Genomic DNA, 16,418 nt, shown 5'->3' on the forward strand with positions numbered 1-16,418 from the left:
AACAATCATTCCTCATACCCCCTACCTTCAATTTCAAACCTATCATACTCCCTCCATGATCCTCACTTTCTTTTCTCTCCATAGCATGCTCTTCAGAAGATAAGCATAATTCAACCAGAAGTAGCTCGTGGTTGGGCCATGGCTGGCTAATCTCTCTCATCCGGCCTCTCATCATTACCCAAGACGACCCCAGCATACCCATAGCCATCGTTCAGCTTGAAGACGTGTCTGAACTCCTGGGTAGTTGTCATCGGGACTGTGATGGAATAGTGCAACCATATTTAGGGTATTCAATTTGTTGTTGACGATTATGGAAAATTTTCCTGTGTTACTGTTGATTTCCTAGAGAATATTGCGGACTAACATACAATACCCCGATAATGCTGCATACAATCTGGGGCCCTGAATCCTACATGAATCGCAGAAGTTGTAGGCAGTTTTGGTCCTTGATGCAACCTCATGATGACAAGACAAATACAGGGCCAAAAAGTTGGGCATTATATTATGGTTGAAGTTGTGTATCAGAATTCTGGCCAAATAGCTCCATTAGATGGGGTTATCAAATTAAAAGAAGAATACAATTTCTGTGTCTTATTGGATGAGAGAAATCTTGTGCTATGGAATGCATCTAAGAAGAAGGTGATTATGGATGATCCCATAGCTTGCATGGCCATCTTCTTAGGCTCAATAAAAGGAACAGAGACTAAATTACCATGTGTTTGTCCAAGTTGCAATTCTCCATGTTTGGGTCTCTGAGGAATTTAATATATCTAAACTTATCGAGTGTTGGGTTCAGTGGAGTAATTCCTTCAAATTTAGGGAATCTTTCTAACTTGCAATATCTCGATCTTTCTTTTGAGTATCCAATCTATATGAATTTTGGATATTCTAATGATTTATTTTGTTGAAAATATTGAATGGATGATTGGTCTTGTTTCCTTGAAGTATCTTGGTACATAATATGTTAACCTTTCATTGGTAGGAAGTTAATGGGTTGAGGTGTTAAACAAGCTTCCAATTTTAATTGAGTTGCTTCTGGATAGTTGTAGCCTCTTTGGCTCAATTCCATCTCCAAGCTTTGTTAATTTTACTTCACTTGCTGTTATAGCCATCAACGTCAACAAATTCAATTCCAAGTTTCCTAAATGGCTTTTAAATGTCAGCAACCTTGTATCCATTGATATAAGTTACAATAAATTACATGGGAGAATTCCACTTGGTCTTGGTGAGCTACCCAATTTGCAATACTTAGATCTATCTTGGAATTTGAATTGCAGTATCTTTCAATTGTTGAGGAAGAGTTGAAAAAAGATAGAAGTTCTAAATTTGGCTCAAAATGAATTACATGGTAAGCTTCTTTAGGTTATTAGAAAAATTGATATTTCTTTGTTGATATGTTAATGTATAGTTAAATATAGTTGATAATTGTGTATATAAGTGTTGAATATGTATCAATATACTAATATCGAATAATCACTATATTTGGGTTACCCGTTGGAAACAAAATTCTTCTTTTTAAAAAAATGTTATTTTTAATTGTAAATTTCTTAGAAGGAAGTTTAGTTTCTTTTTTATCATGAGCATTTAAATTATTTTGTTGTGTGAACGTAATGTAAAGAATATGTTTGATTTGATAAGTTTGAAATAGACGTGGGAATAAAGTTGGTTTTTCTCTCTTAATTTCCACATAAAACAAAAATAGAACATGTTACGTGGGAAAGAAAATTATGGGAAAAAGAAAGAAAATTGCCAGTGGAATGATTTGTCACAAAAAAATTAACTTGTAGAGTTTGTTTCTTTTTTCTTTTCTTTTTTCTTTTTAAAAGAAGAATATTATATTTGTAACATTTAAACTTGATTGTTAAAATCAACATCATAAAATCCAATCATGAATGCTAATATTAAAAATAATAAAAAGTGTAATTAAAGACAATGTAAATATTAGCTTTTTTTTAAAATGACATTAAAAATAATAAAAAAAATGCAATTAAGACAATTTAAATATTAATTTTTTAAATAATTTTTTAGTAATCTATTTGGATTTAATTTGTGGAACCAATTTCGACACCATTTTCAAGTGATAGTTATCTTTTGTTTAGATTAATATAAGAGTCGTAGTGATTTTCGAAAACGCTCCCATATTTTTTAATACTTGAAAGTTTTTATCTTTCGAGTATTAGAAAAGTTAAAAATGCTTTCTGAAATCATTGTCAAAATATATTTTAAGGCGTTATCTATTTTTTCTAGTTCTTGCAATGGATTAAGTATTGAATTATATAAGATGGAGACATCTTATGGATTATTTGAGGGTCTGTTTGGAACAATGACAATGAAAATGAAAAAAGAAAATTCCATTTCATTTCTCATTCTCATTCTTATTTTTTGTAAAACTTGGTTCATCCATAATTTCCATTGATTTTTTAAATGTTTTTTAGAATTGCAATTATTTAATGCATGAAACTTTTTAAAAACTTGAGAACAGCTTTCTGAAGTCTAAAATCTTTACACTTAAAATATTTAAAGGAAATTTCTTTATGATATGAAAAGAGGCTTCAAGCTCGAATCTTCCCATAATTTTAAATGATGTTTTCTAAAGATATACAAAATGGTAGAAAATAAATAATGGTAGAAAGTCAAACGCGACTCATAATAATTATGGAGACTTCCCATCAAAATAAATTTATACAATCTATATTTTCAAAATTTATACATAATATTCATGAATCTCAAACATCAATAAAACAAATTGTAATCATAATTAACAAATTTAAATCATAAAATTAATAATTATTTTATCTACATTATAAAATTCATTTCAAGAAAGTTTTTTGGGGGCCCGTTATAATACTGAATCAATACATATTGAAAAGTGGTACTAACAAAAAATGTCACATATATATTTTAGGTATTATACTTTCTATATCAATCCCATTTATTTATACCCTTATCTAACGATCTGAGTTTTACCATTTATTTTGAATGACCTGTCAAAAATATTAGATTTTGCAGCTCTTGCGTTTGAGACAGGTTAGATGTCAAACCATTGCATCTGGAAGTGAGAAATATATGGCTGTTATAAATCTAATACCATGCTTTGTGCTTGACAGCGTTAAGTTTCTTCTCATATCTTATATAGATATTCCTCTTCAAAGGATATAGTGGGGTAGGGAATTGGGGTCGAACACCAGGGTGCCCTTTTTAGGAGTAGTATTGCTAGTTCTTGCATTGTTAATCAGAATTGTTTTCGTACTGTATCAGATCATATATATATATATGTATGTATGTATGTATATTTGTTTCACCTCAGTATCTGATGCGTATACCTTAGCACTGCTGCTGTGATCAAAACTTTGGGCAGATAGAAATTGGTATTATCCGTATTTTTTCTACGCTTTTGATAGTAGACTCTGACAGTAGTGGCAGTATTTACCAGCTAGCTATGCCCAGGTACCATATTGCTTCTGAGATAGGTTATGGAACTGTGGCCCATTAGCATTCATATCATGTCCATAAAACACGCTTGACACTCAAATGGCAAAGACAAACTACAATTTTCATTAACCAAAATAAATTGTCTAGTGAGAGCAAATAATCTAGATTGAAACGTTGAAAATCAATGCCTAACTATAGTACTCAAGAAGCTGAATTAAATGTATCGAGGATCAAATATCCCAAACTTGTATTCTTGATGCTATTTTGATGGTGAATCATTAGTTCATCTAACAAACTTCTTCCTTTGTGATTGAACATTGTTAGTTTTATGTCAAATGGATTAGTTATGCATCATCAAGGAGGATATAATGTCTCTTATCATGAGCTTACTAATCTAAGCAAGCTATCCCATTAGAAAAATGGAGTGTTCTTTGATGACATAAGATCTTCTCATTCACTTCTTTGAATACAGATATTCAATGGGGTGTTTCTTAAAGTGAACAAAGCAACAATGAACATGTTGCACAGGGTTGAGCCTTATGTGACTTATGGGTAAGTATCTCACTCTTTTGTTTTTCTTAAAATCCTATAAAAAGTCTAAACTTGTATATTATTCATTTCTAATGTATTTATATTGCAAATATTTTAGGTACCCCAATTTGAAGAGTGTGCGAGAATTGATTTACAAGAGGGGGTATGGAAAGTTGAACAAGCAGAGAACTGCCTTGACCGACAACTCCATTGTGGAACAGGTTTTTATGTCATTCTGTATCTTGGTTTTCTATGAGCGATTGTTTGCTATATCTTGTTGCTAACCTGCTTTTGTGATGATAGGCTTTGGGGAAGTTTGGTATTATTTGCATGGAAGATCTTATTCATGAGATCATGACTGTTGGACCTCATTTTAAGGAGGCCAACAACTTCCTATGGCCATTTAAACTGAAGGCACCATTGGGTGGTTTGAAGAAGAAGAGGAATCACTATGTTGAAGGAGGAGATGCTGGAAACCGTGAAAATTACATCAATGAGCTCATTAGAAGAATGAACTAGACAGCTTGCGGTACTTTTGGCCTTTTCTTATTGGAAGTTTGATATCTTTTGCTTCTTATTAGCAATGATAAAGTTGGAGAATTCTTTTTCGGGTCATAAATATGAACAAAGTGTTGAGAAATTTAATTTGATATTTGTTTTTAGACTTTGATAGTAGATAACTTTATTACCTCTTGGAATTTTATCAGCATCCATGGAATTGATCAACGAGTGATTTTCTATTATAGTTGCTTACATTCAAATTTTTGTGTTGCAAGGTCAAATTTATATATGCCATTTAAATTTATGTATGCCACTTAACAACATTTTCCATATGACCCTCTTAGAATGAAATCTATCTTTAACAATCAAATGTATATATATATATATATATATGTATGTATTTGCATGTTTGTGTGTAGGATAAATTATAAAATTACCCTTACAATATATGGTGCTTCAATTGAGTTTGTAAACCTTTTTTTTCTAGTAAGGTTATTCATTGTATGTGTCAAATCAACCTCTTTATTATGGTTTTTGGAGCAAATTTGTTGGAAAACCTCTACATGTACACTTGAATTCATCTTCATATGATATGTTTGGATGTCTAAAAACACAATGTTTAGCATTAGATTGACACGATTAAAGGTTTGTTTCAATTTAGATGGTTTTTGTTTTTTCTACATAGCTTTAAGTAGAACTCAATTTCACTCTTAATACAATATAATAGTATTAAGTTGATTTTTTTATTTTTTTTTATTTTTGTAAAGTGGTAAGTATTAATAGGGTGAGGCCATGCTGAGATCCTATTTGGATTGTTTTAATAGTTATTTTTTAGTATGTATTAAAAAGCCAAATATTTTAACTTTTTTATTTAGTCAAAATTTTAAAAAATACATAATAAGTGAAAAAAAAAGTTAAAAGAAAATCATATAGTCTCGACATCATGTTAAAAAACAAACAACACAATAGTCTTTAAATTTTTTTCTGATGTTATGTTTAAACCATGTTCAAGTTTCAAATGGATGTCGTATATTAAGATTTTTGGTCTAAACTTGTTTGACTATCGCACATATGGTTATATGATCTTTTATAATATTTATGATATATGTGTGTATCTCTTTAAAAAAAAAAAAAAGGAACTTTAGTGCCTAAATTGGCTAAGTAATAATATTGTATTATTATTTTCCTCGAATCTTAAAAGATTTTAGATGTTTTATTATTATTATTATTTTTTAAAATTTAGTCTTAATTCTTTAAATTGAGTCTTATTTTCAAGTATGTATATGAATATACCAATTAAAAATTTTAATTTTTATTTGGAATATGAGCTTTGAAATTGAATGATATTTTTTCATCAATTTCAATTGAGATTTTAAACGAGTGTTAGACATGTTTAGACCATAGATGAAAAAGAAAAGAATAATAGTAGATTATGTGCAAAATTGTCTTGATATAATGATTAACCAAAGGATGCTATATCTTCTTCTATATGGAATTAATTTTCCTTTATTATTGATATATTTCACTATTTTTATTTTAATTCTATTTAAACAAAAATAGTCGTGTGAACTAAAATCAATATTCCTTTTGTTATGGTGTTATTTGACAATTTTCTTTTAATATTATTTTTAAAAAAGTTATAATGTAGGGTAAGACATTTTGGTAAAGGTAATAATCAATTCATTTCCTGACCAGTTGATTATTTCCTTATTATTAAGATGTAGAATGATTTGAATAAGAAAAAGGACGTAGTCAAAGTCTTTTATTTTATTATTATTTTTAAAATTTTAGAGGATGTTTTACTTAAACACGGTTTAACTTTTTGACTTGATAACATGGTCAACACTGCATAGAGAATAAACTTCCTTCATCATCAGTCATGATCAAACAACGTGATCTACAATTCATATAAAATTGATGGTTCGTGAAAAAGATAAGATTTTTTTTTTTAATTTTAGAGGATGTTTTACTTAAACATGGATTAACTTTTTGACTTGATAATGTGGTTAATACTGCATATAAAATAAAGTTCTTTTTATCATCGGTTATGATCAAACAACATGGTTTACACTTCATACAAAATTGATGTGTCATGAAAAAGATACAAACTATCTTAATTTGATTTTAAATAGTTATTTATTATCTATTGTGGTCAACAATAGATAGAAAATAAAGTTCATTTATCATCGGTCATGATCAAACAACATGGTCTACAATTCAAACAAAATTGATGAGTCATGAAAAAGATGCAAACTTTTAAAAAATAAAAATAAATTTAGAGAATGTTTTACTTGAACACGTATTAACTTTTTGACTTGATAACGTGACTAATACTTGCATATAGAATAAAGTTCTTTTATCATCGATTATGATCAAACAACGTGATTTACACTTCATACAAAATTGATGTGTCATGAAAAAGATACAAACTATCTTAATTTGATTTTAAATAGTTATTTATTATCTATTTAACTTGACAAACTTTACCACATGGTCTACACCTCATGAAAAATAAATATTCTTTATTGTGGATCATGATCGAGAAAAAAATGGGTTGTTATTATTTGCTTTAAATGGTTATTCATTGTCCATGATTAAATCTAGGCAAATGAAGTTATTTCCTTGAACACGTAATAATCAATTTAGAGGATGTTTTACTTGAACACGTAATCATCAATTCATTTTTTGGTCGTTGATTATTTCCTTATTTTTAAGATGTAGAATGATCTGAATAAGAAAAAGGACGTAGTCAAGGTCTTTTATTTTATTATTATTTTTAAAATTTTAGAGGATGTTTTACTTGAAGACGGTTTAGCTTTTTGACTTGATAACGTGATCAACACTGCATAGATAATAAATTTCCTTTATCATCGGTTATGATCAAACAACGTGATCTACAATTCATACAAAATTGATGGGTCGTGAAAAAGATAAGATTTTTTTTTTTTTTTTAAATTTTAGAGGATGTTTTACTTAAACATGGATTAGCTTTTTGACTTGATAACGTGGTTAATACTGTATATAGAATAACGTTCTTTTTATCATCGGTTATGATCAAACAACGTGGTTTACACTTCATAAAAAATTGATGTGTCATGAAAAAGATACAAACTATCTTAATTTGACTTTAAATAGTTATTTATTATCTATCGTGGTCAACACTAGATAGAAAATAAAGTTCATTTATCATTGGTCATGATCAAACAACGTGGTTTATACTTCATACAAAATTGATGTGTCATGAAAAAAATATAGACTATCTTAATTTGATTTTAAATAGTTATTTATTATCTATCGTGGTCAACAGTAGATAGAAAATAAAGTTCATTTATCATTGGTCATGATCAAACAACGTGATTTGTACTTCATACAAAATTGATGTGTCATGAAAAAAATATAGACTATCTTAATTTGATTTTAAATAGTTATTTATTATCTATTGTGGTCAACACTAAATAGAAAATAAAGTTCATTTATCATCGGTCATTATCAAACAACGTGGTCTACAATTCAAACAAAATTGATGGGTCATGAAAAAGATGCAAACTTTTAAAAAATAAAAATAAAAATAAATTTAGAGGATGTTTTACTTGAATATGTATTAGCTTTTTGACTTGATAACGTGGTCAATACTGCATATAGAATAAAGTTCCTGTCTCATTGGTTATGATCAAACAACGTGGTTTATACTTCATACAAAATTGACATGTCATGAAAAAAAAATACAAGCTATATTAATTTAATTTTAAATAGTTATTTATTATCTATTTAACTTGACAAACTTTACCACGTGACCTACACTTCAAGAAAAATAAATATTCTTTATTGTGGATCATGATCGAGAAAAAAAATGGGCTATTATTATTTGATTTTAAATGGTTATTCATTGTCCATGATTAAATCTAGGCAGATGAAGTTATTAGATATTTGTATAATAAAAAATAATTTTGGAAGAAACTAATCTATTATCAAAAGGTTATATCATTTGTATGTTACTCATTAGTTGAGTTTGTGGGTTGAATCATATTATTTTTTAATACTGTTTTCCTTTGAAGTTAAAAATGATTAATTAAGTTGCAAGACAAATATATTGTTTAATTTATTATGTGTGTATAAGAAAATAAACTAGACACAATTATATTAATGATGTTAGTTTGACATATTTCGATTTAAACAAAAGTAGTCATGTGGACTAAGTTCGATTTTCCATTTATTATGGTGTTATTTACCAGTTTTTTTTTAAAAAAAAAAAACTATAATGTAGAGTTGTCCTTAAGGTAATGATCAATTCATTTATTGACTAGTTGATTATTTCCTTTAATTTTGTATTATGATATAAAATTAGTGTTTTGATCACTATTAAATATTTCTTTATATCCTATATTATAATTAGATATAAAGTTGTTAGTGTTATTTTTAAAGTGAAAAATGATCTTAATGGGACCAAGTCTAGGTCTTTTGCTTTTTTGTTTTTTGTTTTAATTTTAGGGATGTTCTACTTGAGCATGGTTTAACTTTATGACTTGATAGCGTGGTCAACACCACATAGAAATTAAAGGTCTTTTATAATCGATCATGATCAAAAGTTCCTTTATTATTGATCATGATTAAACAATGTGGTCTACACTTCATAAAAAATTGATAGATTGTGAAAAAAAATGTAAACTATTGTAATTTGATTTTAAATTGTTATTTATTATCCATATGACTATTTGACTTGACAAACTTTACAATGTAGCCTATACTTCATGCAAAGTTAATATTCTTTATTATGGATCATGATCAAGAAAATAATGGACTCCTATGATTTGATTTAAATGGTTATTCATTGTCCATCATTAAATCTAGTAAGATATTTCTATAATAAAAAAAAATTGGAAGAAACTAATCTATTATCATAAGGTTATATCATGCGTATATTTCTAATTAGTCGGGACTTAAGGAATTAAGTTTGTGAGTTGGATCATATTAGTTTCTAATATCATTTTCCTTTGAAGTAAAAAGTGATTATTTAAGTTGCAAGACAAATATATTGTTTAATCTACTATGTGTGTATAAGAAAATAAATTGGATGCAATTATATTAATGGTGTTATTTTGGGATATTTCTATTTGAAATAATTTTGCAGATAATAAATATTTAATTTTATAATATTATTGGCCAAGTTAGACTTGCATGATTTAAAAAAAATTTGAGAATACTAAACTTATGTATTATGTAAAATATTTTTCATGGACTTAATGTTTTAAAAGATATTTCTCTTCAATATGGTTGTAAGGTTATTATTATTTAAACTTATCTATCATCTTGTGTGGACAACATTTTTCATGGAGAATTTTTTTTATATAACTTATTATTATTATTATTATTTATGGCGATTGCAGATGATATAACTAGTAAAGATGTTCCTCCTTATGTCAACATATTTTATTGTCTAGGACCGGTGGATTTAAAAAACCTCGCGAATTGACTTGGGTTACAGGTGTGGTTCGATAACATTTTTTAAGGACTTGATTATTGTTATTATTATTATTCATAATAATTTTTCTTTCATGAATTTTTTTAAGTATCAATTGGATTAGCTTTGTGTTTGATGATTGTTTAGTATTAATTGGATAGATTTTGAGTTTCAAATTATTTTTGAAAACGAATAAATCCTATTTATTAATATTACTTGATTTGGAATCTATTTGCTTGATAAATTTTTTTACATAAGTTAAAGAAAATAAAAAAAAATGTGTTATTAAGAAAAAGATCATATTTGATGATTTTTGGTATGGTTGGTGAAGAGAAAATGAAAAAAGAAAGAGATAGTGTTTACTTTATTTGTTTTTATGATTTTTTAAATTATTTTTATTTCTTTATGTTTTTCTTTTGTTTTTAAAAACAAGTGAACAAAATTTTTATTTTTTTTTTTGGAAATTGTTCTCTATTTAACTTTGGTTTTAAAAATTGTTTTCAAACAAAAAGGCCAAATAATGCTATAAATTTCTAAATTACACCACCAAACAACCTTATGGATTTAATACTATTTTTGTATGCTAAATGATCTCAGCTCTTAACTTATTCCTAATACCTTGATTTACATTTTTTGTTTCCTCCGATTAAGATTTTTTAGCGTTTAGAATTAGTATAATTTTTTAATTCATAAATGAATTTTCATGTTTATCTTAATCTTATTGACCTTGACTTAGTGCCAAGTCATGGTCTTTCTATCCACACCTTTTTATTTTTTATTTTTTTAGTTTTTCCTTTTTGTCCAAGTCAAGGTCTTCAATCAAGGCACTTGGTTTTTGTGGTGAGGCAAAGATTCAAGTCATTTTCCACTCAATTAGAATTTAATATGATACTACTCAAATAATACTAAAAACAAAAAGAAGTGAGGCTATCATTGTCATTGCTTTAAACCACTTTCTATATATTTTGTTGAATTGAAAATGCAAGGGAAACAAGAAAGAAGTTTCAGGTAAGGAACTAATATTGGTAAATTATTTTTAATATGCTTTTCTATCTAATCCTTCTAACTCTAAGTGATTTAGGTTTTCGCCAATCAAAGTAAGGTTGATCTTTGAGATGATTATAATTGTTTTTCTTAATATATATTTACATATGTTATTAGTAGATTTTTTTAGACTGGTGACGTTTGTTAAATGTGTTGTTTAAAATAAGTTCTTTATGTTGTGCAATTGTCTTTTAGATTTTGCCAGTGTTTTCATTTTTATGTTGGAAATAAAATTTTAATTCAATTCAATAAAATGCTGACTACATATTGGAATTCAATTTTTACAGGTGTTCCTTACTAGAGAATTGAATATTTACATGGAGAAAATTTCGATTATTGGTTTCATTTTAGCTATTCTCTATTTCATAACAACAGAACTTGCATGTAATGGTCATACCCGTATCGACAATAATGTTGAATCTGAACAAAAGGCTCTTATCGACTTCAAAAGTGGTCTCAAAGATCCCAACAATCGGCTTTCATCATGGAAAGGAAGCACTTATTGCTATTGGCAAGGAATTAGTTGCGAAAATGGCACAGGATTTGTCATTTCAATTGATCTTCATAACCCTTATCCTCGTGAGAATGTATATGAGAACTGGAGCTCTATGAACTTGAGTGGAGAAATTAGTCCTTCATTGATAAAACTCAAGTCTTTGAAATATCTAGATTTGAGTTTCAACTCATTCAAAGCCATGCCAGTTCCTCAATTCTTTGGGTCTCTGGAGAATTTAATATATCTAAACTTATCGAGTGCTGGGTTTAGTGGATCAATTCCTTCAAATTTAAGGAATCTTTCTAGCTTGCAATATCTCGATCTTTCTTCTGAGTATCTTGACGATATTGATTCTATGTATCTTTACGATATTGATTCTGAATATTTTAATAATTTATTTGTTGAAAATATTGAATGGATGACTGACCTTGTTTCCTTGAAGTATCTTAGTATGAATTATGTTAACCTTTCATTGGTAGGAAGTCAGTGGGTTGAGGTGGCAAACAAGCTTCCAAGTTTAACCGAGTTGCATCTAGGTGGTTGTAGCCTTTCTGGCTCATTTCCATCTCCAAGCTTTGTTAATCTTACTTCACTTGCTGTTATAGCTATCAACTCGAACCACTTCAATTCCAAGTTTCCTAACTGGCTTTTAAATGTTAGCAACCTTGTATCCATTGATATAAGTCACAATCAATTGCATGGGAGAATTCCACTTGGTCTTGGTGAGCTACCCAATTTGCAATACTTAGATCTATCTTGGAATTTCAATCTCAGGCGCAGTATCTCTCAACTATTGAGGAAGAGTTGGAAAAAGATAGAAGTTCTAAATTTGGCTCGTAATGAATTACATGGTAAGCTTTTTTGTGTTATTAGAAAAATTGATATTTCTTTGTTGATATGTTAATTTATAGTTAAATATAGTTCACAATTGTGTATATAAGTGTTGAATATGTATCAATGTACAAATATCAAATAATCACTATATTTGGTTCACTCGTTGGAAACAAAATTCTTCTTATTAAAAAAATATTATTTTAAAATTTAAATTTCTTAAAAGGAAATTTAGTTTCTTTTTTTTATCAAAGAAAAAGTACGTAGTTTAACAATTTATGCTTATGAAGTATCTATGTTATTTAACAATTTTTTTTTTTTGTAAAGGTAAGTAATTATAAAAAGTGTTTGTCTACATAACTATTAAAAAAAATTGTATCTTATAGGAATATCATTTTTTTTAATACTTAACTTCCTTTTTTACTTTAAATTAGTTGATGAATGATTTATTATTTATTATTTCCAATAATTATACATTTGTTATATTAATTATTTTTTGAATGTTTTCATTTCATTTTGACATAACTCTCATTTTTTCAATTTGTTTTGCTCCTGAGGATAATAATTTGAGCATGTACTAAATTGAATATTTATATGATGGTTGAATTGATATATGATGTGCTTTGTCACTTATGTTTTAATATTTTACTAAATTTAGTTATTAAATGTTTTCCATTTTTTACTCTCATGGTATACCTTTTTTTAAATTATTCTATTAAAATTTTATTCTAAATTGTTATGTTTATTTAAAGTACTTCCTGTTCCTATAAAATTTAAGTAATTATAATTTACTATTCACTTATATTTGAAAAGCTTGTAACTAATAAATTAAAAAAATCACATTGTATTAAAATTTAAAAATTTACTTTCTTTGTATCTCCAAAAAGAATTAAATTCCTATTTTGACAATTTATGTTTGTTAAGAATCTTTATCATCAAATGCCCTTCAATCATCTCCTACATATTTTCAGTTTCTATTTTCTCTCACTAATTCATCTATTATATCAAATTATTGTAATTTATATACTGAGATAAGACATTTCATGGTTGAGACTAGTAATTGAAACCATAAAATTGAACATTAAGTGAATATGATATGGCATTTCATGTTCTTAAATATTGTTATTGAAATTTAAAAAAATTTAAGGTAGTAAAAAATTTCTAATATGTATGTTTTCTAAAACAATTTTTGAAGATCATTATTATTATTTTTTTTTATGGTAGAGTTTATTATTTATATTAGAGTTTCTATGAATTTCTATGTTTAGAAATAAAACATATGAAGCTTATCCAAACACAACCTTAAAGAAACAATTAATGTCAATGATTAATCCTACTAGTCTTATAACAGTGAAATCCATTACTTTATTTCATGGTTATCAGAAAAGATAAAAAAAAGTACCCAAAAAAAATCTAATATTTTTTCTTACTTTTTCTTTAAACTAATTGTTCATGAATTAATTTGTTTTGTTATTTACTATTTTTATTATTTGTCTGTTACATAATTTTAATTAATGCATATTTTTATTCTTGGTCATTGCAGGTTCAATTCCAAGCTCCATTGGAAACTTTTGCAACTTAAAATATCTGGATTTGGGTTTTAATCTCTTGAATGGAAGTTTACCTGAGATTATCAAAGGACTTGAAACCTGCAGATCTAAAAGTCCTTTGCCTAATTTGACGGAATTATACTTGCACAGGAATCAATTGATGGGAACATTGCCGAATTGGTTGGGTGAGCTTAAAAATCTTAGGGTACTTGCTTTATCCGGTAACAAATTTGAAGGTCCCATCCCTTTTTTTTTATGGACATTGCAACACCTGGAGTATATGTATCTTTCATGGAATGAGTTGAATGGAAGTCTCCCAGATAGTGTTGGACAACTTTCTCAACTGCAAGGCTTGGGTGTTGGTTCCAATCATATGAGTGGAAGTCTCTCTGAACAACATTTTTTGAAGTTGAGTAAGTTGGAGTATCTACGGATGGGATCCAATTGTTTCCATTTGAATGTTAGTCCCAATTGGGTTCCCCCTTTCCAGGTGAAATATCTTTTTTTGGATTCATGGCACTTGGGTCCTTCATTTCCGGCTTGGCTTCAGTCTCAAAAGAACCTCGAGGATCTTGATTTCTCAAATGACAGCATTTCAAGTCCCATTCCAGACTGGTTTTGGAATATTTCTTTGAATCTGCAACGGTTGAATCTTTCTCACAATCAATTACAAGGTCAGCTACCAAATTCATTAAAATTTCATTATGGTGAATCAGAGATTGATTTCAGTTCCAACCTCTTTGAAGGACCTATTCCTTTTTCAATCAAAGGGGTCTATTTTCTAGATCTCTCCCATAATAAATTTTCTGTCCCTATCCCACTGAGCAGAGGTGAATCCATGTTAGACTTGAGATACCTTCTTCTTTCCGATAATCAAATAACAGGGGCCATCCCATCAAACATAGGCGAATCCCTACCCAACTTGATTTTCCTTTCTCTCTCGGGTAATCAAATAACAGGGGCCATCCCATCAAACATAGGTGAATCCCTACCTGGCTTGTATTTCCTTTCTCTCTCGGGTAATCAAATAACAGGGACCATCCCAGATTCCATAGGACGCATCACCTATCTTGAAGTCATTGATTTTTCAAGGAATAATTTGATTGGAAGCATTCCTTCTACCATAAATAATTGCTCTAACCTTTTTGTGTTAGACCTTGGAAACAACAATCTGTTTGGGATAATACCAAAGTCGTTGGGCCAGTTACAATCACTCCAATCACTGCACTTGAACCACAACGAGCTTTCAGGAGAGCTCCCCTCATCTTTCCAAAATTTAACAGGCTTGGAAGTTCTTGATCTTAGTTACAACAAATTGTTGGGTGAGGTTCCTGCATGGATTGGAGCTGCTTTCGTAAATCTGGTAATACTCAACTTGAGGTCGAATGTGTTTTGTGGAAGACTTCCCTCCCGACTTTCAAATTTAAGCTCCCTGCATGTCTTAGACCTTGCACAAAACAATCTGATGGGTGAAATTCCAATCACTTTGGTTGAGCTTAAAGCCATGGCTCAAGAGCAAATGAATATATATTGGTTAAATGAGAATGCCAACTCCTGGTATGAAGAACGATTGGTTGTGATTGCCAAAGGCCAAAGTCTTGAATATACCAGGACTCTTTCTCTTGTTGTAGGCATTGACCTATCGGACAATAATTTAAGTGGAGAGTTTCCCCAAGAAATAACAAAATTGTTTGGTTTGGTGGTTTTGAACTTGTCGAGGAATCACATCACTGGCCAAATTCCTGAAAACATTTCAATGTTGCGACAATTGTCATCTCTTGATTTGTCAAGCAATAAGCTTTCCGGCACCATTCCTTCAAGCATGGCCTCATTATCATTCTTGAGTTATTTGAATCTATCAAATAACAATTTCTATGGTGAGATCCCCTTTATAGGGCAAATGGCAACCTTCCCCGAGCTGGCCTTTGTGGGAAACCCTGATCTACGTGGACCTCCACTAGCCACAAAATGCCAAGATGAAGATCCAAATAAATGGCAAAGTGTTGTTAGTGACAAAAATGATGGTGGCTTTATTGATCAATGGTTTTACTTCAGCATTAGCTTGGGATTTACTATGGGAGTCCTAGTTCCATATTATGTTTTGGCAACAAGGAAATCTTGGTGTGAGGCCTATTTTGATTTTGTGGATGAGATTGTCAGATGGTTGTTGAGAGGAAGAGCAATCTATGCCAAAAATCATCCTAGAAGGCGATAAATTTTGTTTGTAGATCTTTCTATGCTTTATGTATCATAATAAGCTTTGGAAGTGAATTTCATCACAGTTGCAATAGAAGAAAAGACTTAGCTTTTAATTTATTTTAACTTCAGAACATATCCTTTGTTTATAATCTGCAGCGTTTTGGCATTGGCAGAAGGCTTAGAAAAGAACTTGACACCTCTTATTCATTCTACATTCAGAAGTCTTGCTTATCATATTGTGAAATTATGATATTGTGAAATTCTGTATGAACATAACCAAAGAGAAGTGAAAAAACAGTTGTTTCTGAAGTTTCACTGAAAGCAAATACATCTATTATACCCTATTCAAGTTCTAAAGCAATATAGATCGTAGATG

At 29.0% G+C, this 16,418-nt stretch overlaps 2 protein-coding genes across 2 annotated transcripts; both read left to right on the plus strand.

The window, feature by feature from the left end:
* Window positions 1-504: 504 nt before the first annotated feature.
* Window positions 505-4,706, plus strand: LOC132254298 (large ribosomal subunit protein uL30x-like). The gene is made up of 5 exons (XM_059739603.1): window positions 505-639; window positions 3,001-3,027; window positions 3,905-3,984; window positions 4,082-4,184; window positions 4,267-4,706. Exons 1-5 carry the CDS (start codon window positions 505-507, stop codon window positions 4,480-4,482), a joined length of 561 nt encoding a protein of 186 aa, XP_059595586.1. The 3' UTR covers window positions 4,483-4,706.
* A 5,709-nt stretch (window positions 4,707-10,415) lies between these two features.
* Window positions 10,416-16,155, plus strand: LOC104880447 (receptor-like protein EIX1). Its single transcript, XM_059739756.1, has 2 exons — window positions 10,416-12,313; window positions 13,837-16,155. Exons 1-2 carry the CDS (start codon window positions 11,284-11,286, stop codon window positions 16,056-16,058), a joined length of 3,252 nt encoding a protein of 1,083 aa, XP_059595739.1. The 5' UTR covers window positions 10,416-11,283; the 3' UTR covers window positions 16,059-16,155.
* Window positions 16,156-16,418: the final 263 nt, after the last annotated feature.

Source organism: Vitis vinifera, chromosome 9, assembly GCF_030704535.1.
Source record: "Vitis vinifera cultivar Pinot Noir 40024 chromosome 9, ASM3070453v1".
NCBI classification, from domain to species: domain Eukaryota; kingdom Viridiplantae; phylum Streptophyta; class Magnoliopsida; order Vitales; family Vitaceae; genus Vitis; species Vitis vinifera.